The sequence below is a fragment of the Polyergus mexicanus genome, unplaced genomic scaffold (assembly GCF_030449975.1).
Source record: "Polyergus mexicanus isolate NDT 795.1 unplaced genomic scaffold, iyPolMexi1.0 SCAF_9, whole genome shotgun sequence".
Taxonomy (NCBI): Eukaryota; Metazoa; Arthropoda; class Insecta; order Hymenoptera; family Formicidae; genus Polyergus; species Polyergus mexicanus.
In genome coordinates, this window is record NW_027223329.1 from 7,133,531 (window position 1) to 7,158,978 (window position 25,448).

Consider the following 25,448-nt stretch of genomic DNA (forward strand, 5'->3'; position numbering starts at 1 on the left):
AATATGTATAATTTATATCATGATAATTATCGAAATAAGTATAAAGAAAAAGTAGGAGGAAAGAAGAAAATTTGCAAAGGAAAATATTATGCAAATATTAATTATACGCACGTGTTATTCTTGCAACGCGCGACAGAAATGAAATTTTATATCGGCGAGAGAGAAGAGTACAATATTTGCGCGCTCTTTCACATCGTGAATACCGAATAAGGGCCGGAAGCCTGTTAACGTTTCGCAGCAGTTTCGGCGTTATACATCCTATACATTCCAAGAGAAGACATCTTGAAGTTCGCAAGATATGGGCGATGAATCCTTCTTCTCTAAAGTACATTGTCGTAGAGAAAGGAAAGTCGCGTTCAATTAGCGTGTGAGATCCAAATTTTGAAGTACAGAATATAATTTTAACAAAATAAATGAACATGAAGTTTTACATATTTCTATGAATGTTTAATGTAATTAATAATTACTTTATATCAATTTCGCTCTCTCTCTCTCTCTCTTTCTCTCTCTCTCTCTCTCTCTTTTAAACGATGTTTTCTGTTTTACCAGATATATAAATATGAAACCGGAATTTTTGTATAGAAAATACACGTTTATTGTATGAAAATGATAAAAAATATTTTATTCCAAGTATTGCCCATTGCTAGCTATACATTCTCCCTGACAATTTGTGGATGCCACGCCAAAAAAACTGTTGCTCCTTTGAGGCAAACCAGTCATCGAGCCATTTTCGTACATTTTCGTAAGAAGTGAAGCGCTGCTCGGCAAGTGCGTGTCCCATCGATGCAAATAAGTAGTAATCGGATGGAGCCAAGTCTAGTGAGTAAGCCGCATGCGAAAGTATTTCCCAACTAAACGCCTCAATCGTTTCCTTGACCGGTTTTGCTGTGTGTGATGGTGCATTATCATGAAGCAAAATCACTTTGTGTTGCCTTTTTTGATATTCTGGTCGTTTTTCACGCAAAGCTTGATTCAAATCGAGTTGTTGTTGCGTTTGAGCGTCATCCTCATCCAACAATGTTTGCAATTCGCTGTCTTCAAACTTTTTCGGTGGTCTTCCACGTTCTTCGTTTCTCACGTCAAAATCGCCACTTTTGAATTTTTTAAACCACTCAAAGCACTGTGATTTACCAAGAGCATGCTCACCGTAAGCTTCGACAAGCATTCGATGCGATTCTGCAGCAGTTTTCTTCAAATGGTAACAGAAAATCAATGCTGTCCGCAAATCGTAGTTTTCAGGCACAAAATTCGACATGTTCAACGCTATTAAAAACTATGCTGTTGTATGAAACTTGTATTGTTGTGAGTTGAAAATCTTTATCAGATGTCAAAACAAGAAAATGGCGCCAATGACGCGGTTTGACGGTAACTATTGTACATTGACAGCTAGGACCATCTATAGACAAATTCCGGTTTGATATTTATATACCTGGTATTTATATTTATATCAAACAAATATTTTGTATTAGTTAATGACAATATAGTGTTAATGTTAATTTAATAATAAATTTGGTAATGTGTTATTAATTTGAAGATATATTTTACATAGCTTATAAAAACATTTAAAATGAATGTAGACGATAATTGAATAATGAACGGATGTGTAAGAAATAATACATAAAGGAACGTTTGCGCTGCTCGCGCGAAATTTAGATTGTTAATTGAGAACTTTAAAACGGTTGACTTAATTAAAACTTGACGGTTGAACAAACAACTTTAAAATTAGCGCGGCGTATTATTATTAATTTAAAAAAATTTTTTTTTTTTAGCCAGTTTGCGAGAAAGATCGATTAATTCGCCGTTACGTTGAAATCTCTTTTTATCCATATACCGTTGCTCAAAGTTGACAATGCAAATATTGTGCTCACACAATTAATAAGTTAATTACGCTTCATTGGTCAACATCGTCGTCGAGTATAAGCACATTTTATGTATACACTTTTGCATACGTTCGTGTTTTTCGTAGCGAAATTTGCATACATAAATTATAAAACGACACACAATGGTTTTCAGGCGATAGAATCAATTCTGTTTAGGCAAATAAATGTTTGTTAAATGTAATAAATATATGTATATACATTGTGTAAAACGCACAAAGTCTTTTGATTTCAATTAATTATGGTACTGAAAATGCGTCATTGATTAATTTATCGTGAAATACATCAAAAATCAAATACGCTTGTGATCTATCTCTCATTCAGAATTTCAGTTCGTGATAATAATTTTCGAAAAATAAAATAAAAACATCGGAATATATAAAATATTGTATATATTATTTTAAAAAGATTTTTCAAATATAATAAAACCATTATATTTTTGTTAAGCATATTTCTCATATTAAAAAACAATTGTTTTAAATCTTATCTAAAAATGATTATTTTAATGATTAAAATCCGTGATTTCATTATATTTAGAAATTAATATTCTATTCTCTGGGATATAAGTTTATTGGATACGTTTATTTGAGATATAAGTTTATTTGGGGATTAGTCTTATTACGTAGGTTCGTTAATTACATCGGTTAATCTTCGTCTTACTTGTAACGCTCACGCTCTTTCTCTTTGCAACATTCAATCGTACGCGGGATCGGTGATATGGACAACGTCTTAAGACGGCATACGCTAGACAGTGGAGCAAATTGAAACGAGTCCGGGACTCATCCGAGTCGAGATCGCTTTTACCGCTGATTGAAATTTACGAGTGTCAGAAGTGTTGTAAACATGATACCGTAACTTTCATTCTGCACGCATCGGAATAAATGTTAATACCTCGCCAAGGATATGTCGCTCTGCTCACAAATTATTCTTATTTGCGATGATTTACTCGTGGAATCGTTTTTTTTTTTTTCCCTTTTCTCTCTCTCTCTCCCAAACATAAGCCACATACACGGAATTTTCCACGAGGGATTTATAATACGAAACATGAGAAAAAGATTTGCTAATTTTTCTCATACAATTGATGAAATTTCCATTTTTTATCATTAACCTAGTTTTTTTTTTCCCCCATATAATCGAAATATTCTAAAAATACTCTGTATTTTATTATAATCTTTAACTTATTTTCTACATATAGTATAAAATTTTTCTTCTAATTATTGAAAATTTGCAGAAAAATTTAATTATGTTACAATCTCGAATGAGAGAAAACGGTCGTGTATTATATTTTACATTGTTACGTATAATTTTTTCAAAGAAATAAAATATTTTTATAACGAGCAAATAAAATTGCAATATTTTATACATGATATTTTCTCTTGCCTTGGTAACGTTAGAGCCAAGGTATACCTTCAAGACTGTCCTGATATCGTCTGACGCGGTATAACAGTAGCACGAATATATTATAAACGGCTGTTGCCTCCGGTGAGATAATTCTCTGATATTTAGCATATCGAGTTGTCAAAACCCGTCCGTGAGAATTAACGGTGTCTTCGTTGCTAATTAAAATTTGCAACGGTGGAAGCCGAGATTATCGCGGTTTTTCCGGATTGCGGTAAATGTGTTTATTCTCTTTCTTTAGTTTAACGGAGGTAGCCGGATAAATGGCGAAAGTATTTACATCGCTATTCGCATTAATTTAATTTGAATTAATTAAATTTGCTTTCTATCTCTCGGTTATCCACTTTTTCTTTTAATTGAACATGCGATAATTAAAATTTCGAAAACAGATGTCCTTCCTTATGTATCCTAAATTATTTTCCTTTCTAATTGTATTGTTTTTATATTTGCCTTTCAATTCTGAGTTTATAATCGGATTTATCTTGTTGCAGATGTTGGCGTAACGGCGACATGGAGACGTTATATACTGGAGCGATTCATGGCTTTCCGCAGCCTGGCGGCGGAATAGCTAATGGCGTTTCCACGGGAATCGCCAGTTCCTTCGACCAGGACGGCGTGTTGAGTCTCATCGTCGTCCTCGGGGGAAGTCTGTCCCTAGTGGCCCTGGTATTCGCATTCATCACATACAGGTAAGTCCAGCTTGAGACAGAGCGTTCGTCTTAAGGTGGGTTTACACTTAGCGAACGAACAGCGAACGCGAAACGTTTTGAACGTTTTTCTCGCACGAATTGTCTTTGATGTACCGTTTCATGAAGGAATCGAGCCGAATGCGAATCGAACGTTCTGTTCGCATTCGCTTTGGCGTATATATCTGCTGAATGATAATAACGAACGTTTGCATTCGGTGTTCGTTCGCTAAGTGTATACCCACCTTAATATCCCGATATTATGGAATTTCTTTGTGAAAAAGATATGTATGTTAAAAGATATATTAATTATTGTAGAGTAAAATAGAATTATTATACGATATATGTATATATGCGCGTGTGAAAGAATATAATAGTTTTTAAAATCTATTTTATTTTATTATGTATATATGACTGTTATTCATAAAATATTCATAATATCGGTAAAATTAGAAATTGCATTTTTTTTTTTTTATTTCTCGCGGCAAAATTATTGCGCGAGAGATATTTGCTTTCGTATTCTGGTTGTTTAATTATTACTAGAGAAAGAACAATTTCATTAAAAACGCCCAGATTAATTAATCTCTGAAGCGTCCTCTGCTCGATACACTTCCCCTGTTTTTGCTACGTTCGAATTAATCTTTCATTATTTATTTACTTTGTTGTTTCGCGTTGTTTCATTCGTATCTCGGCAAAGAAATTGATGCGATTGCAGAGTTAAATTAATAATATCGCACCCGAATTCTCTTATTAATCTTTTTTTAAAAATAAGATGTAAAAATAAATAAGTTGTACAAAAACGTCTCACGATTTAATCACGATCGAGATAAGCCAGTGGCGTGTTCAAAAGCATTTCGTAAACTTGTATAGCTCCCTCTTGCGCTATATTTCGTAAAAATGTGCAGCAATTTTATCCCGGAAATCGGTCAGGAAGTTTGGTCTTACGCCGGTCACGTCTCCTATTTTATCCGTTATTTTTGGCACGTTGGCGATTCCGTTCGCGGTTTTTACGGATCGCCGCGTCGCGAACCCACGTGGTGCTAATCGGTGTACTCTTACGTCAAAAGACGGATACCGCCGGAATACCAAACAACTTCGCGGCCTCCTTCTGCGACCTCGCTCTCGCGTCTTTCGAAAGGGTATTTCTTTTCGGCGTTTTTCCTGCGCAATATTTCTCAATATCGTACTTACGGCGTGACTTCAGAATTTTTATCTCGCCAATAATCGAAAAATCGATGACCCGCGCCTCTCTTATAATGATGTTTCAACCATTACCTTCGAACACGAATTAAATCGTCGGCGAAGGAATAAAAATGCTGCATAGCAAGCGGAGAAAAATCAGACAGAAAGGGACAGAGAGAGAAGAGAGAGAGGAGATTAAAAAAAGAAGAGAGAGAAAGTTTTATGATCGATCATGGTCTATCGCGGAAATTGTCAGGAAATGGGAAAGCGCAGCCACGATGTTCTCCATCGCGCTCAGTTCCAAAAGAGTCCCCGACCGTCCGGCGATCTCCGATGTGGGAAAAAAAAAAGACTGGACAAAAAGCTACCGTCGCAAATGGCGTCGATAAAACGCACTGAACTTCGAGACTCTATCCCATTTTCCTATCAAATGTAAATTCTTCCCATATATTACATTTCCGTGAGATTTCGATATATCGCGAAAATCAACGAAAAACCCTACGTGTAACAAGAAGTGTTCACTTCTATTAGAAAATATCTATACTTTTCTTTCGAGATATCTTGACGATATTCATATAAGTGTGAAATATTGTGATAATAGCTAAATTGATAGATCTTTCGATTTTTTTTCGAGTTGTTAGATTAACGATAAAGCGAACATCGTGAAAATAAATCGTATACGTTCATCACGGAAAATTAAAAATTTTTCGCCGAATTATATCCATCAACAGGTTCCTATATATAGTATTTTGAACTTATAAAGCAGCTTTTGTGTCGCTAGTCGCGAGCTTGCCGAGTACCACCACCACTATCTTGACTTTCATCTCCATAACGCGAACTATATATTATTCCCACAATTTTGATAAATTATTATTATCTTACTTTTAGAGTAGATGTACAATTACAATATTTTGCTAATATTATCACTATAATTGTATTTTTCTATTAATATAATTATTTATTATTTTATTTAGCAAATTATTTTATCTATTAATTCGAATTTCTCAAGTGTTTACATATATATTTTTGAAAGTCGATTTCGAGAGCTTGCTTTTTTTTTATCGCTGATAAAACAATATACTACGTCAAGAACATAAAGCCACTCCTCAATGGCAACCTATATATATTTATTTTTCTTTAATGGAATTTTATATCTTCGAAGATCTCCCTCACTGTGGCTAATTAGATTTGTGACAGGAATAATTTCACGCGCGAAAAATATTATATTTTCTTAGATAAGAATACCGTTTAGTTAGTCGGCAGGATAAACTAATCAAACAATTCGCGTAATAATAATAAAACCGCTTTTTTCTCTTTCTTTCTTTGTATTCTTTGTTAAGAATTTTCTCTTCACTTTCTCTCTACATTTTCCAGAAAAAAAACAGAGTTCGCTCACGTTCGTTTATTTGCGCTATTGTATCGAACGATATTTCAATATTCCGTGAATGAATTGTTAATTTTCCGTCACTATGTTATCTATATCACTATTTTCATTTCCTTTTCATTATTTTTTTACTTATCGCTATTTTTTTTAATTTCTATCCTCGTTGTCGAGAAAGAGATATACCTTTTACGCTGCACTCTTGATATATCGCGCAGTTTGATTACGTTATTTTACGATTATCCTTATATATTGGATGATTGCATAAGTTCGTGCCCGATTTTCATAGATGGCATTAAGTTGCTGCATGGCGGAGTTCTATTGTTTTCGTGTGGTAATTGTTGCTTACACCGAATAGATGACGTTGTCTTATGTCAATTTAGCGTCAGACATTGTTCAGATAAGTCCATTTGTGCATAAGAGAAATCATTAAAAATGGAGAACGAAAGGTGCATTTGCGGCATGTAACGCTATATGAATTTCGGAAAGGCGTGAGTGTTGGGATTGCACAAAAAAATATTCAAAGCGTTTATTTGGACCGCGCTCCTGCTCTCCGAACAGTCAAAAAGTGGTTTGGCAGATTTCGAAATGGTGATTTCAACATGGAGGATCAACCCCGCTCTGGACGGCCTTCTGGCATTGATGATGACATTGTGCATGCCTTAGTGGAAAGAAACCCAAGGATTACAACTGAGGATATTGCTGAGAGGCTGAACATCGATAATTCAACCGCTTTTTGTCATTTAAAAAAGCTTGGATACATTTCCAAGCTTGATACGTGGGTGCCGCATCTCCTGACTGAAAGGAATAAGCTGCAGGAAAACTGCAGGAGTTGCAATGGGAAATTTTGCAGCACCCGCCATATTCTCCAGATATCGCGCCTTCAGATTTTTATCTGTTCCGGTCTTTGCAGAATAGTTTAAATGGCAAGAATCTCAATTCCGAGGAAGCTGTCGAAAACCATCTTACAAACTTTTTTCAAGAAAAACCAAGTTCTTTCATCAAAAATGGAATCGACAAGCTTACAGATCGTTGGAAAACCATTGTAGAAAAGAATGGAGACTATATAATTGATCAATAAAAGTGTTATCTCTAAAATATGATCTATTGAAGTTTATATTTAAATCGGCCACGAACTTATGCAATCACCCATCAATATATTTAAAATTATGATTCTCGCGCGTTGCGATGTCACATTACGCGCGGGTTTTATATCTTTTACGATAAATCGAATAGTACAGCCGGAATGTTCGATCTCGTTACAGCGATTTCATTGCTTTGATGACGTTTTCGCGCGAATTGTTTGCAATTGCGAAATTCATACTGATATTTAATCAGTGCTCAATGAGATATTCAGCGCGTATTGGATATCGCTCATTGATACCACTTGTTATCTCGTTCATCGCGACCGGCGTCTGACAGCTCTCAGAATTGACCTTCCATTACGATGTGATTCTGCGCATAATTTTCTTGTATACACAACTTTAGTTTCATTTTATTACATATAATTATGGAGTTATATAAGCGATATAAAGACTCGGTTATCAAAGTCAAAATTTAAATAATTAATTTTCTTTAATATGAAAAAGAGAGAAAGCAAAAAAGTTATTTTATTGTGTTGTTCAGCATTGTGAATGATAATAATTATTACATTTACAATAATAAGATTAGGAAATTATTCAATATTATTAAATGGTTATCCGTAGATCCCCGTAGAATTAAATTAGCAAAGAGTTACTTGACGCCAAATAGTTAAATTATTTAATTTATTTTTAATTGTGAAATAAAATAATTATTGGACTTTAGGATCAAATAGTGAATGGCGAATGATAGAAATAAAATTATATTTAATTGCGAAGATTACACGACGTTACTCGGAATTCGAGTAAGAGAATCTTTGAGAACGAAATAAAACTGAATACCGTAATATTTGAAACGTAATATTCCATAGAAACATTCAAATGGACAGTGTTTTAATTTCCGTTATTTCGTTACGTGACTGCGTGAGAGCTCAGCGAATGTATATATGCACACATACACGCAGGTATGAGCTTTAAATAGATGCTCTTTGCGAGAAACTATTGTGGAGAACGAGATTACGATGTGCATTCAGTAAGCTGTCCGTACATTATAATAGTTATTAAATTTAATGCTTCCATTTCGAGCGTGTTAATAGGTTAAGCTCACCGCACTATATCTTGTGAAAATTTTTAATTAAAAGCATTTCCCACACATATATACACATTCGGATTTTCCGGTATTATTACATGACAGTAACGTTGACATATAGAATGAAAGTAATTAATTCTATTAAGTAGACATTTAGAGACTCGCCAATTTTATTTTAATATGACAGGGCAAGTATGAAAATTTTAACTAAAAGCTGAAGACTAGAATCTATTCTCCCACACATACAAAGTATCGAGAAGTAATTGTATTAATATCTAAAATTAATCAAAGTTACCTAATTTTAATAGAGATTATTAACAAGTTCAAATTTGATTAACTGTACATTTACCTTCACTCTATACGTGAAAGCATTTTGGTTTATTCGATATTAAAGTATATTAATTTACTGGATCTATAGAAATGTAGAATCACACGCTAAATTAAGCCTTGATAATGAAAATATTAATTGTTTGAAATTATATTAAATTTAATTTATCGCCAATTTATTGATTTAATTTTAATACGAAGAAGAATAAATTATAGAAAGATGTATGATATTGGGTTGAGTAAAAAGTCATTGCGTATTTTTGAAACAGATGGCATTAGTTCAGTTTTGGCAGTACTAGAGTCATTCACACATATTTTTATCATATATCGTTTAACAGCTAACGGTTTAAGCTTCATTCTAAAAAAAATTGAGCGATTTGGTTGAGTTTTGAAGATTTTACAACAAGTTGAAGATGGAAGACCAAACTGTGCATTTTTGCCATATTTTACTGTTTTATTCCGTAAAGGGAAGAACGCGCGTCAAGCTTGTGAAAAATTGCGTAAAGTTTACGGTGACGATGCTCTACAAGAACGTCAGTGCCAAAACTGGTTCAAGAAATTCCGCGCTGGTGATTTTGATCTCAAAGATGCTCCTCGGTCAGGAAGGCCCACCGAGGTTGATGACGAAAAAATAAAGGCATTGATCAAGTCAAACCAACGTTACACGACACAAGAGATTGCAAAAACATTGAAAATCAGTCAAAAAAGTGTTCACGTCCACCTAAAGAAGCTGGGATACGTAAGCAAGCTCGATATTTGGATTCCTCATGAACTCAAAGAAGTTCATTTGACGGCGCGTATAAACATCTGCGATATGCTCATGAAACGTGAAGAAAACGATCCTTATTTAAAACGAATGATAACTGGTGATGAGAAGTGGATTGTTTACAACAATGTGGAACGCAAACGGTCTTGGTCCCGACGTGATGATTCGCCTCAAACGACTTCAAAAGCAGAACTTCATCAGAGGAAGGTTATGCTCTCAGTGTGGTGGGATTGGAAGGGTGTGGTGTTTTTTGAGCTCCTACCAAGGAACCGAACAATCAATTCGGATGTGTACTGTCGGTAATTGAACAATTTGAACGAATCTGTCATCCAGAAACGTCCGGAGCTCGTCAATCGTAAAGGAGTTGTGTTCCATCACGACAACGCGAGACCACACACATCTTTGACGACCCGTCAAAAATTATTGGAGCTTGGATGGGATGTGTTACCCCACCCAGGCATATTCGCCTGACCTTGCGCCGTCAGACTTCCACTTGTTTCGCTCTCTTCAAAACTCCTTGCGTGGAATAACGTTAAATTCAGATGAGGCGGTAAATCAACACCTTGTTCAGTTTTTCGCCAATAAAGACAAGTCCTTCTACGAACGGGGAATTATGAAGCTCATCGAAAGATGGCAAAAGGTCATCGAACAAAACGGAAAATATATCATTGATTGATCTTTGTTCTTTATATAAATAAATGACTTTGAAAAATATACAAAAAATACGCAATGACTTTTTACTCAACCCAATATTTTCGTCAAGATATCTGCGATTAACGGCGATTAAACGCCGTTATTGCAAAAGCCCGGCATGCAATTTCGGGGCCATTATTCATACGCGTCGCGTGGGAGTCGCGGTTCGGCAGTCCTGCTACGATTATCCTGCAAATTTCCAAACGAGGGGGGCTGATAATTCATACCACCGGCACCGCTCGGCTTGCGCGCCGCATTATTCCGCATGGCTCGTTACAATTCCCAATCAATATTCTCACGGGACGTGCAAATTCATTTTACGATCTGCCCTCATTGTTATCGAAGAAGCGTAGATCGCGATTGGTTGGTCGATCTATCGACTAATGATGTTAATTGTTACCTTCGCGAATTGTTACGATTGTCTTGCGCTCATAGGATGAGATCTTTCGGCGAAATTAATTGCCGGATACTAAGAAAATTTTCAATAACAGAATTTGCATCTTATATTCAATAAAAAAGTTTCATTTATTTCTGTAAATAACATATTATGATTGATTATTAATGAAGAAATTTGATTGTCCGTTCTTTAAAATAAATACAAATTTGATATACAATACAAGTAAAAATACATTTAATGTCTTTTTATATTAAAAATAAGATTGAACTTGATTTCCTCGATCTCGAAATTGCATTTGTTAAAGCGAGATTTGATCGTTAATTGGCTCCATCGTAATTGTATAATTAAGCCATTAGGCGAGGCCACGTCGCTTTATCGTAGGGCCCTTATTAGATACCATCGGTTAATTAAATGTTCGTACTCGGAAAGTCGAGCGATATTGTGTTACATAGTATACGGAAATTATGTTAAGCGGGTGTTCATGTTCCAGCAAGGTGGGCGACTGCAATTAAGCGCATCTTGCGCCGCATTGCATCGAGCCGGAAGCGGGAGCGAGAGAGCGGGAAACGACGACGAGGGGGACGGAAAGCGTTTAACTTCGTTTTCACGTTACCCTTGACGAGGTTAAAATCGCTGTGACAATCTATCGCCGGGGCAATATCGTTAAGCCGCCTATCGTTACACCCGATAGATTTCAGCTGGTCGTGCGCCACGAAATTCATCTTTGTTAATGGACTGTCCCTTGACTAACAGAATACCGAGGGAATATCCGGTTGATACGCGTGCCATGCAAGATGACGAGCCCATTTGTTCGAGAGGATTTGCCACGACGCGGTGCACGATGTATTGTATTGGATGATTGCATAAGTTCGTGACCGATTTTCATAGATGGCATTAAGTTACTGCATGGCGGAGTTCTATTGTTTTCGTGTGGTAATTGTTGCTTACACCGAATAGATGACGTTGTCTTATGTCAATTTAGCGTCAGACATTGTTCAGATAAGTCCATTTGTGCATAAGAGAAATCATTAAAAATGGAGAACGAAAGGTGCATTTGCGGCATGTAACGCTATATGAATTTCGGAAAGGCGTGAGTGTTGGGATTGCACAAAAAAATATTCAAAGCGTTTATTTGGACCGCGCTCGTGCTCTCCGAACAGTCAAAAAGTGGTTTGGCAGATTTCGAAATGGTGATTTCAACATGGAGGATCAACCCCGCTCTGGACGGCCTTCTGGCATCGATGATGATATTGTGCATGCCTTAGTGGAAAGAAACCCAAGGATTACAACTGAGGATATTGCTGAGAGGCTGAACATCGATAATTCAACCGCTTTTCGTCATTTAAAAAAGCTTGGATACATTTCCAAGCTTGATACGTGGGTGCCGCATCTCCTGACTGTAAGGAATAAGCTGCAGGAAAACTGCAGGAGTTGCAATGGGAAATTCTGCAGCACCCGCCATATTCTCCAGATATTGCGCCTTCAGATTTTTATCCGTTCCGGTCTTTGCAGAATAGTTTAAATGGCAAGAATGTCAATTCCGAGGAAGCTATCGAAAACCATCTTACAAACTTTTTTCAAGAAAAACCAAGTTCTTTCTTCAAAAATGGAATCGACAAGCTTATAGATGGTTGGAAAACCATTGTAGAAAAGAATGGAGACTATATAATTGATTAATAAAAGTGTTATCTCTAAAATATAATCTATTGAAGTTTATATTTAAATTGGACACGAACTTATGCAATCACCCAATATATATATTATTTAGTATTTCTTATATAATATATTATTATTTAGGAATATATATAATTATTATTCAGAAATATATATTCTTAAATGTTTCTCTAAATAATTTATTCGACAATTTTAAGATTCTCAAACATTCTTTGGAATATTTATCAAAAGGATTAATGGATTAGATTAATGGTCTCCTCACAATGCTAATGTCGTGACATTTCTATGGTCGTTCTTGCGCACTAACATCTGGCCTGTTAATCGCCTCGAAGCCGCGCTTTGAGGTGAGAGCGTTTAAACTCGTGAACTTCGAATGCACGATTCTCGAACTCTGACGAGCCGCAATTGTACGCGATATCCGGACTAGTCTAACTTTTCGAATTTACGATCGCAATCCCCATTTAGATCCGTGAAGATGGATTGAGCATATACCAGCTGGATCTATGTTTGGTAGGATGAAATCGATATTCGCGTACGTATAATTATGCGAGACACGATAGAGCATCGTTATTGTGCGTAACGTATGTGCATTATGCGTAACTCGGAATTATTTTTTTTTTATTAACGCCTACTTCCGTGATTTCGTCGTAATTTTTTAAATAAATGCATTTAATATTAAAATGCGTGTGCTTAAAATTTTTTTCAAAATTTGTAAAATATTAAAAAATTTATTAACGATATAATTGAGAAAGAGAGAACATTATTAAAATTAAATATATATTCCGATAAAACCGCATTTTTTCCCCACTTTGTATATCTAAAAAGAAAAAAAGTTATTATAATATTCCGAACCTTGTTCTTTTTTTCGTTCTTTATCTCACTCGTGTATCGCTAATTAATGAAATCCAGATGAAAGATGTCGAATAATTAATTTCCTGTTGAATGTCGTCTCGGAATTAATCCAAGAATATTGCTAATTGCTAATGAGTTAAACGTCAGTCGTTTCAACCGAAACAGCCCTTTGCCCTCGCAGTTTCGCAACTTCGAAGACGGTGGCTCTCGTTATCCTCATCAGGGTGATTTAGGTTGCGATTCGGTTGCCGACAAAGTTCAACCGCAATACCGCGTCGGGTTGTGGTCGTGTTCACTCACAACGGAGTGTCTCGAACAATGTGTAAATTGTCGAATCGAGGGAGAATCACAAAATTCGTAAGTCATCAGTGTAGGATAAGATTTCAATTTCAAACTAGAGAGGTATTTATTTGGGATGGAAAAAAAATTCTTTGTCGTCTAAGATTTTCTTAAATTATTAATATAATAATACTGTCGAATTGTTATAATCAATTTTTTTTCATATTTTATTAATAATTTTTTTCACATGTAAAGAGAAATAAATTCGAATTGGTATTATTATTCTTTTCCATAATATTGTACATTCTTTTAAGATTTTCATTATGGGATACTTGAAGCAAACTCTATCGAACTTGAATGTTGGCTGTGCATCATGTATATGTAACGAGCGGTAAGTTATTGTACGTCACACTAGTTTGAAATAGATAACTAGTTACCTACTTGCCTACTGGAACCAGTTCGAAATTTTGAATCCATTCGGATCGTGAAGCGCGAGACCCCGTTGAAATATTTTACAAACGCATGCTTTTTAAAACTGAATTCTTTCTTTAAATTAAGGAGTTGAAGATAAAATTTTATAAGACACGCACTTCTCATGTAATATATTTCTCAGTATTTTAAAATTACACTCGTACTAGATGGCTTCATTCTAATTAGTCATGCGCGACGGATATTGTAAACCAATCATGCTGTACGTGCTGGTCGTGAAGCGTTAGGGTGTTGGTTCATTATGCTCGAAGCGTAATCATTTATTTAAATCTGACACTCATGTCAATCCCGTCGGCCATTTAATTAAATGCCATGAAGCATGAAAATTATTTTAGCGAGAGCCTGTGATAATACTACCGTATCACGTACTATTTTACGCAATATACGGTAGATATATTTATACGCTCGACATACATACATTCCACGATTAATTGTGTTTAATGATCACGTTGTAAACAAACGATGTATGCCTGGCAAATATTTGGCGAAATTCTTAACGACAAAGGTACACATGATAGATGATATTTTTGAATGGAAAAAATAAAAAATCAGAAATTCAAATCAAGATTTTATATCGCGAAATTTATTTTTATAGGAATAACGAAGCGCACGGAAAATAAAAAAAAAGAAATCTTTTTTTTTTTTTTTTAGATTTTATCTTTGTGGGTCAAAATATCATTTAACTTTCGTGAATTCAACGTTCTGAGAACCATTAAATTATTCGAACTGAATATTAATATCTTTATAATAACGCGCGGAACGAGATTTTCATTTGCTGTAATTAATTAGGTAACCACATGTGTAGATTTTGCGTAATTTTAATGCACGATTAAATTCGCACGCGACCTTCCGCATTTAACGACTGAAAAAGGCTAAAGTGCCCGGCTGCAAAGGTCCCGATCGGCCATTTATGCGCTTCATGAATAAATGAATAATACGTTGTTCCCAAGGGTCGTTTCAAAGAGGAAGTAGTTTATATCAACGTTCGCGCAAAGCTGGTCAATCTACAAACATGTTTATCCACTTTCTCATCTTGAAGTAAAGTTTCACATCCCGCAACGGTTAATCCACGGGGATTAATTTATTTACGAGGCGTTTCAATACTATATAGAAATTAGAGCTTCGCTTTTGTCTTTGATAAATTTCTTTTTTAGAATTTACTCAATATAATGTGTCCTATTTACCGTATAAATATTGAGTGTTTTTTTTTTAACACCCTGTATATTTTTTACTCTAGTTTGCTCTATCTTGCTCCTCTTATATAATCACCTCTTGAGAATTATTAATATTAAAAATATTTGATATGCTATATTTTATTGTATATAAGTCTCGTATTTTGACATCACGAAAAGATATAAAATTTAAACCTTTTTATTTGCTTTTGTTCTCACTATGAGACCCCCCAGTCTTTTTCTACTGGGAATCTTTTCGTGAACTTAATTCGCCTCGCTCACTTGCGAAGCGACGAGAGGAGCAAAGGGACGGCATAATGGACTTTAAAAAGCCCATGGGAAAAGGATGTGGGGGAGGGTTCTTGTCTGGTGAGGTAGGGTAAAGCGAAGATTTTTGTTCTGCTAAGCGGCTTATAAGGACTGTATCATTACCTGAGACGCGATATATGGAAGATCGGTGATCCGTATAGGAAAGACGTGTTCCTAGAATACGTTTCTAGAAGGGCGATGAAATACTTTTCCGTCTTCAAGGGAATAGAAAAGCTATAATTATCATTTTTAATCCGAGACATATATTGAATGCTGTTTCGCGAAGAGCTGAGAGATACAAAATACTCAGGGTTGGGAAAGTTACTTTATAAAAGTAACTCGTTACCGTTACCGTTATTTTTTCTAAAAAGTAACTCGTTACCGTTACTCGTTACTAATTTTAAAAAGTAACTCGTTACCGTTACAGTTACTAAAAAGTAACGAGTCGTTACAATTTCCGTTACTTTTTTACAATACAAACTAATAAATTATTTTGCATAAGAAAAACTTTTAAAAAATTGTAAGCAAGATTTCATTCAAGGTTTATTACAAAATAAATGATTAAATTTTATCGAAATTCTTTATTAATTTTTAATAAAATTTGTTGCTCCATAGTATCATCATTTAAATGCCCTCTTTGTGGTGTTAATACAGAGCCACCGATGCTAAACATTCTTTCTACAGATGCACTGCTTGGTAGAGCTGTATTATATTTAATAAAAAGTTTTTTAAGTTTTGGATAGTCGTTTAACATTTCTATATTACAATTATTTGATTTTAAAAACCGTTGCAATTCTTCTTGTTCAGATTCATTTTGCACCGTTTTTTGCTCAAAAATGAAAAAATCATCGTGATCGTCAGATTTTGAAGAATTTTCAGTTGATCGGATTCCCAATAAATCCTCCAAGTAATTTTCAGCACGTTTTCTTTTTTCTCCGGTTAACCAGTTTAACTTAAATTTTGGATGTAAACATGCTGCTATTATTAATTCTTTTGTTTCAAATATTGTAAGAAATCTAAAATCAAATATAATAAATTAAGCGACATTGTTTGTTTTATTGAAATTAATACTTTTGAATCAATAGTTTAAAATAAAATAATATTTTTCAATTAAATCCTTATTTAAAATTAAATAACATATGTATTAATCAAATTAATAAGTTACCTTTTATTTAAACCTTGCTGAATAGCTTCAACTAATGAATGGCAATCTATAAGGTCAGATTTATTGAGATTTTCTAATTTTCGTTGCAAGGTACTTAGAACTGGTAGTAAATGAGATTACAACATAATAAGAATGCTAATTGGTCGATTTGCTTACGGCTCTACGGTTAAGATAAAAATTTTATCACGCACAATAGCAAGAATAATATCTTAAATAAATCAAAAAATTTGAAAAAAGTAACGATAAAAGTAACTGTTAAATTCGTTACTCGTTACCGAAAAATGTAACGAAGTTACTTTTTCCGTTGCAAATAAAATTTGTAACGCCATTACCGTTACAGTTACCGAAAAAAAGTAACTGTAACGGTAACGGCGTTACAAGTAACGCGTTACTTCCCAACCCTGAAAATACTTTTTTAATTGTATTACTTTTTAATTAATACATATTTTTTACTAATAAAAATCCAAATTTTTTAGCTATTATTTAACGTTATCTAGAAATTTATCCGAGAGATATTTGCTTATGTACGCGTGAATTTTTAATGTAGATTTTATCCGTTTCACGTTTTATACAAAATACAGCAGACATACTTGATTAAAATATTTCGGTGTAAAAGTAACCGCTCATTACGGTCGATCTGGCGTTAAATGATTGGGAAATTGTGGTTAAACCCATTTCAGGTGATTCACATACAACAACAATGTTGTCCGTGGTCATGTTCGATCGTTACCGTACCAAAACGACGCGAAACATCCCGGCAAATTCTCCCTCGACATGCTCGATTATCGCAAATCGGTTTAATCGATTTCTTTCTTTGTTTTCCTCTCTCTCTCTCTCTCTCTCTCTCTCTCTCTCTCTCGCCAGAAAGCAATTTCGCGAATCTTCAAAGGTACATAATGGAGATTTAAAATCTTCAATCCACGTGTGTCTGCGGAGAGAGATTTAAATTTCAGATCAACCGCGCGAGCATTTTATTCGCGCGCGTTGAACTTTCGCAAAAAAAGAAAAAAAAAACCTGGTAAAAGAAACAAAAAAAAACGAGATCGAAAAAAAAGACCGGGAGCGCGGGTTGAAAGACAGATTCCGCGATTTTTTTTTACAGGTGAAATATCAATTTCACGAAGGCGGACGGAAAAATTTTAATTAAACGCGCCGCAGCGAGAACGCGCACGATTGAAAAGTTAACCGGACGTTTTGTTGCCGCCTTTCTCTGTTCGATGCCTTCTAAACTTTGAGGCAATTTTTTTCACAGACGGATTTAAATGTTCGTTTTTCACGACGAAATATATTGTAGTTTTACTCTTGTTTCTCGAGCTGCGGCAAATGTTTTCGTTGCATGAAAAGATTCGAAAGATATTGCATTAATATTTCAAATGAGAAAAAGCAGTGCTTTATAGTATATTATATATTTATATAAAATATCTTTTTATACATTTATTCGTATTGTGAAAGAAATTTTTGTTAGCACTTTTTTTGAAAAAATATAATTGATACAAAGATGATTTCATTAAAATTCTAATGCTGGGATATAATCTTTTTTATCCGCATTGTCTTTAATTTCATAGGAATTGATATGAATGAAATATCTTGTGATGCGATCCTTTCGATAATACATATATACCAGGTATATAAATATGAAACCGGAATTTGCCCATACATGGCCCTAGCTGTCAATGTAGTTACCGTCAAACCGCGTCATTGGCGCCATTTTCTTGTTTTGACATCTGATAAAGATTTTCAACTCACAACAATACAAGTTTCATACAACAGCATAGTTTTTAATAGCGTTGAACATGTCGAATTTTGCCTGGAAACTACGATTTGCGGACAGCATTGATTTTCTGTTACCGTTTGAAGAAAACTGCTGCAGAATCGCATCGAATGCTTGTCGAAGCTTACGGTGAGCATGCTCTTGGTAAATCACAGTGCTTTGAGTGGTTTAAAAAATTCAAAAGTGGCGATTTTGACGTGAGAAACGAAGAACGTGGAAGACCACCGAAAAAGTTTGAAGACAGCGAATTGCAAACATTGTTGGATGAGGATGACGCTACCGACAACAAATGATCGATTTGAATCAAGCTTTGCGTGAAAAACGACTAGAATATCAAAAGAGGCAACACAAAGTGATTTTGCTTCATGATAATGCACCATCACGCACAACAAAACCGGTCAAGGAAACGATTGAGGCGTTTAGTTGGGAAATACTTTCGCATGCGGCTTACTCACCAGACTTGGCTCCATCCGATTACTACTTATTTGCATCGAAGGGACACGCACTTGCCGAGCAGCGCTTCACTTCTTACGAAAATGTACGAAAATGGCTCGATGACTGGTTTGCCTCAAAGGAGCAACAGTTTTTTTGGCGTGGCATCCACAAATTGTCAGGGAGACGGGAAAAATGTATAGCTAGCAATGGGCAATACTTCGAGTAAAATATTTTTTATCATTTTCATACAATAAACGTGTATTTTCTATACAAAAATTCCGGTTTCATATTCATATACCTAGTATATTCGAAATACAAAATTCTGTTAAAATCAAACACGAATATATGCGATTTCAAATTTTGCAGTCAGAATCGCAGTCGAAGATGCGAAAATTTTACTAGTCTAAAACAGCTGATATTCCAGTCGATAGCTTGAGTGGAATTAATATTGCAATTCTCTCGATCATCATATGAATAGTTAGATACTGCAAGTACCCAGGCCGCAATCATTAATACCCGCGGCTAAAATCATCGAGATGTTAGAGATCGCGTTTCACACAAAGGGCTTCTGGCCTTTATCTCTTCGCATTTGTAGTTTGAACTATGCGAGCTCGCTCTCTCAATTTACTCCCGCGCTCAAGTTAGTTTTTATTTTTATGCAAACGCCTCGCAAACGCTTCTAATCCGCGCATCAGATGAGGCTTATGCCCGCTGGGGAGCAATTCCGAGAGACTTTGGGGCAATCCAGCGCGCATACAGCGGCATAAGCAAATGCTTAAAACGGCGAACTCGGAGCCGCCAGCAAAGTTGGACTGATTTAGTTATGCGGCAGCCGCGCACACATCGCCCTCGTAATCTCTCGTGACCTATCGCCGTTATGTTTTCTCACGTACTCGGAATAATGTTTCGCTTCCCGACCCGTGTATCGATTGTTCCAAATTTCGGCGCTGTAAATTTCGTCGTTTGCGTGACTTATTTACGCCAAAGAATTCACGTTTATTTATCTTTCATTTCTCTTATTCTTTTATTATAGGATTTTATCCACTTTTAGAATCTCTTTCTTTTTTCTGAGAGATCATTATTCGATGTATAAGTTTCGGTAGGTTCAGGTAATTTTATAATCGGTTATAAAATTTTGTATTTTTTTCATGATACATTCGGATATGATTCACATGTGTGTGTGCAATCGCGAACGAGATTTAATTTTACGAAAATATGATATATGTATTAAATATGAAATCGCGTATTTTATTACATAAATGCAACGTGTGGTGTTAACATTTCAATTATTTGTTATACAAATTATTTTATGGCACATGTTTTGTGCATTGCCAAATTATTAAAATAAATGTTTTTATTTTATTATTTTATTATAATAATTTATTTTATTAATTAACAAAATTAAAAAAAAAAGATATGCGAATGATATAAACAACGAATCTCGCAATATTTTATTTATTACGCGTTCATATGGAAAATTCAATGCAAATATATACAGTGATGTTTTTGTATGAAAGAATCAACGAGGTGAAAAATTATTGTCTTCAATATAACGTTGTGTTAATAACAATTGTTAAATATCGAGCTTTGAGTGGAACTGTCATTACCAAATCAGAGATCTCATACATGTCGTGAAAAAAAATAATATTCGACAAGGATGATAGACATTGTTTCTGACCCAATTGCGTAAAATTTGATATGTAAAATCCGCGATTTTACGCGCGTTTAAAGATGACCGATTTGAACATAATTCCATTATAAACAAATCGTGAAAAAATTGTTTTCTCGCTTGAAAAATAACATATGCCAATAAAATTAAAAATTTCTTAAAATTACATTATTTTTCTAACAATCTCACGAAACACAAAAATACGTACGGTTTATGTTTTATTTCGTCGTATATCTATAGTAATTGCACTGTGTTATACCAGGTATATAAATATGAAACCGGAATTTTTGTATAGAAAATACACGTTTATTGTATGAAAATGATAAAAAATATTTTATTCCAAGTATTGCCCATTGCTAGCTATACATTTTTCCCGTCTCTCTGACAATTTGTGAATGCCACGCCAAAAAAACTGTTGCTCCTTTGAGGCAAACCAGTCATCGAGCCATTTTCGTACATTTTCGTAAGAAGTGAAGCGCTGCTCGGCAAGTGCGTGTCCCTTCGATGCAAATAAGTAGTAATCGGATGGAGCCAAGTCTGGTGAGTAAGCCGCATGCGAAAGTATTTCCCAACTAAACGCCTCAATCGTTTCCTTGACCGGTTTTGCTGTGTGTGATGGTGCATTATCATGAAGCAAAATCACTTTGTGTTGCCTCTTTTGATATTCTGGTCGTTTTTCACGCAAAGCTTGATTCAAATCGAGTTGTTGTTGCGTTTGAGCGTCATCCTCATCCAACAATGTTTGCAATTCGCTGTCTTCAAACTTTTTCGGTGGTCTTCCACGTTCTTCGTTTCTCACGTCAAAATCGCCACTTTTGACTTTTTTAAACCACTCAAAGCACTGTGATTTACCAAGAGCATGCTCACCGTAAGCTTCGACAAGCATTCGATGCGATTCTGCAGCAGTTTTCTTCAAACGGTAACAGAAAATCAATGCTGTCCGCAAATCGTAGTTTCCAGGCACAAAATTCGACATGTTCAACGCTATTAAAAACTATGCTGTTGTATGAAACTTGTATTGTTGTGAGTTGAAAATCTTTATCAGATGTCAAAACAAGAAAATGACGCCAATGACGCGGTTTGACGGTTTTAACTACATCGACAGCTAGGGCAATTTATGGGCAAATTCCGGTTTCATATTTATATACCTGGTATTACAGAGAGATATTATTTTGTATTTTCAAAAATTTTCAATTAATTGAAATGTCGTTTCGAGCATCCGTCGTATACGTGGTATTTGACATGCTTTATTGTCGCCGATATCGCATATTGCATTGCACGCGTCGTGATATAGATATAAATTACCTTCTTTGATGCTGCCAATCGTTTCGCGCTCGTGTCATTATTAGTAACCGCGTAAGGTCTCGAACGGACAATTAGGTATTACCAATTTGCCGAGAGTGCCTTTCAGCGAGTGCAAATTATCGATTAACGAGAGAAATTGATAGTAATTTATGACAATAACTTTGTTAACCTTCTAGAAATATTTAAAAAAATTAGATAACAGACGCGCGTATCAAACAAATAATTTATCAGCGCTTTTATAAGACTTTTGCAAGAATTGCTGGTTCAGGCGACGCGGTAGCGTCGCGACGCCAAATTAATTATTAGAAAAATATGTTTCTCGAAGACTCTACAAAGTTCGTCTAATTACCTCTAAATTATTGTCGTGTAATTAATTGAATGGGATCGATCAACTTTTAGTTAATTAATTTTATTTCACACGAGAAGAGAGAGAGAGAGAGAGAGAGAGAGAGAGAGAGAGAGAGAGAGAGAGATAATATTTAATTTAAAATCTTATTGAAAATTTTAATTATTTAATATTACGTACGATTAAGTGTTGATACGCATTTAATCGATGATTCTATGTCAAGATAATATTTCCTAGCATCGAATTTTATTAAAACTTTATATAACTGGTTTAAAACTATCGATATATCTATATCGTCTAAAGTCGGCAAGACGTTCTTGCAGGATCAAGACGTTCGTCGAAGGAGAGATAGGATTGTTCGCCGAGGAATTAATTCGATCAAAGGAGCCTTTATAATACGTGTAGATGCATTCGGACTGCATCGACAGCATACATGACATACGTGACGATAATATCGTTGCTTGCATTGCGAGCTAGTCGTGTTACGTCTCTTTGAAAAGCTATTAATTAAGTAAATTAATGTCGATTGGCTTCTAGCGAGATCTATCCCCGTCAAGATGTAGCGAAGGTTGCGTTTCGAATCCTAACGATTATTAAAGTGCAAGATCTTATCAAACAGACACTATCAAAGAGAAATGGAAATTTTGCCCCGATCCTTCTCCTCCCTCGCAATTAATTCTGAGCGAATTAAAAGTTATTTTATGCTTGCTTTGTTAAATTAACTACATTTACCGAGATTTGTTCTTTCTATAACGACAAAGGAATTCTTAAATAATGAATCCTTTGGGAGTGCATTAAATGAATTTTTATGTATATATTGTATATAGGTTAAATATTACTAATCTTAATATTATTAATCTTTTATCTTTTAAAACATTTTTAATCGATTTATATTGCACTTAATCTACTATGAATAATATCAAAGCAATTATAATGACTGTTATCTGTGATGATCCTTTAATTATTTTCTGATTATTTTACGAAAAATCGAAATTATATCAGCAAACGCTTGAAATATTCGGCTAGATCGAAATATTCGTCGAGAGAAAGAGAGAGATAAAGGGAAAGGGAAATATATTGGATGATTGCATAAGTTCGTGCCCGATTTAAATATAAACTTTAATAGATTATATTTTAGAGATAACACTTTTATTGATCAATTATATAGTCTCCATTCTTTTCTACAATGGTTTTCCAACGATCTATAAGCTTGTCGATTCCATTTTTGAAGAAAGAACTTGGTTTTTCTTGAAAAAAGTTTGTAAGGTGGTTTTCGACAGCTTCCTCGGAATTGAGATTCTTGCCATTTAAACTATTTTGCAAAGACCGGGACAGATAAAAATCTGAAGGTGCAATATCTGGAGAATATGGCGGGTGCTACAGAATTTCCCATTGCGACTCCTGCAGTTTTCCTGCAGCTTATTCCTTTCAGTCAGGAGATGCGGCACCCACGTATCAAGCTTGGAAATGTATTCAAGCTTTTTTAAATGACGAAAAGCGGTTGAATTATCGATGTTCAGCCTCTCAGCAATATCCTCAGTTGTAATCCTTGGGTTTCTTTCCACTAAGGCACGCACAATGTCATCATCAATGCCAGAAGGCCGTCCAGAGCGGGGTTGATCCTCCATGTTGAAATCACCATTTCTAAATCTGCCAAACCACTTTTTGACTGTTCGGAGAGCAGGAGCGCGGTCCAAATAAACGCTTTGAATATTTTTTTTGTGCAATCCCAACACTCACGCCTTTCCGAAATTCATATAGCATTACATGCCGCAAATGCACCTTTCGTTCTCCATTTTTAATGATTTCTCTTATGCACAAATGGACTTATCTGAACAATGTCTGACGCTAAATTGACATAAGACAACGTCATCTATTCGGTGTAAGCAACAATTACCACACGAAAACAATAGAACTTCGCCATGCAGTAACTTAATGCCATCTATGAAAATCGGGCACGAACTTGTGCAATCATCCAATATATCTCTCAGACACATCCCCATCCGATTAATTCAATCGGGAGATACTTCTCGATTTTGGGAATGTCTCCATCGTAGTGCATCATCGTCGAAGATCTATCGATCGGACAAATCGGATCTATGCCTCTCGGTTCTCTTAAAGAATCAAAGTGCGAGGTTCTGAAAGATCGTCTAAATATTTTTCGAGGTAACGATACATGATATCGCGTTTCCTCTTCTCGACGAATGAAAAAAAAAAAAAAAAAAAGAAATTACGAGCAACGTAAATTATACTTTATCGATAGTGATGGCGCGACTTATTAGACCATTATCCTTTGAATATCTACTTTCGAATTCAGTTGATATCCTAATATATACTTTATCGTGTATTAAAACAAGTTTATATGGCGATGGTTGATGGTTTATGAAGCAACTGATTCAACACACGCGCTGTGTGTGTCTTCTTACTATTCAATAAACTTTGTTATGATATTGAAATAGAGATAAATCATAAGGTAATATTCTTTATTAAGTTTGAAATTGATCTTTTATTAACGATTGATTTTAATCATTGGAAATTAAATTTGAAGAATAAGCATTAAAGTTTGATTTTATACTCATAGTACGAAATGAATTCTAACTTTTTTTAACTTTTAAAATGTAGTTTAAATGTTTTTAAAAAATATTCTAAATATACTTTGAAAATTCTTGTTCGTATCAATTTTAGCAATGTTTAAATATTTATGGAAAATTGAAAATATTTTATAAATTCGAAATTTGTACGAAAGTAAAAAAAACTTTAATTTTATATTATAGATTTGAACATCCTTAAGTTTCCCGTGTAGTTTGTAGCGTGATCTCTAAAGAGAGATACGATATATTGCCGATATGTAGTTAATTAACCGAGACCATCGATGTGACCGGTTCAATTAAGATAATCAACCGATGGATCAATTTTAATTAACGAGGAGACAATCCGTTCGGAACCCAAGAAAGTTTGGCGAGATCTCGTCTCGAGATCGTCATACATAAATTTATGAGAACATGAATAATAATGGCTTTATGAACTGTCCAAACTACAAGAGTAACGCAAGAAGACCTTGATAAGGGGTTTTCCTGCAAGACTTTCTCAAGGGTCTCGACGTGTA

At 34.9% G+C, this 25,448-nt stretch overlaps 1 protein-coding gene across 1 annotated transcript in view; it reads left to right on the forward strand.

Moving 5' to 3' along the window:
• Nucleotides 1-25,448, forward strand: part of LOC138936681 (adhesion G protein-coupled receptor E3) — a 93,018-nt gene that overhangs the window by 4,219 nt on the left and 63,351 nt on the right. Inside the window, exon 3 of the mRNA XM_070302286.1 lies at nucleotides 3,767-3,964. Coding sequence (XP_070158387.1) covers nucleotides 3,786-3,964 — 179 coding nt within the window. The 5' untranslated portion in view covers nucleotides 3,767-3,785. The remainder of the gene's footprint in view (nucleotides 1-3,766; nucleotides 3,965-25,448) is intronic.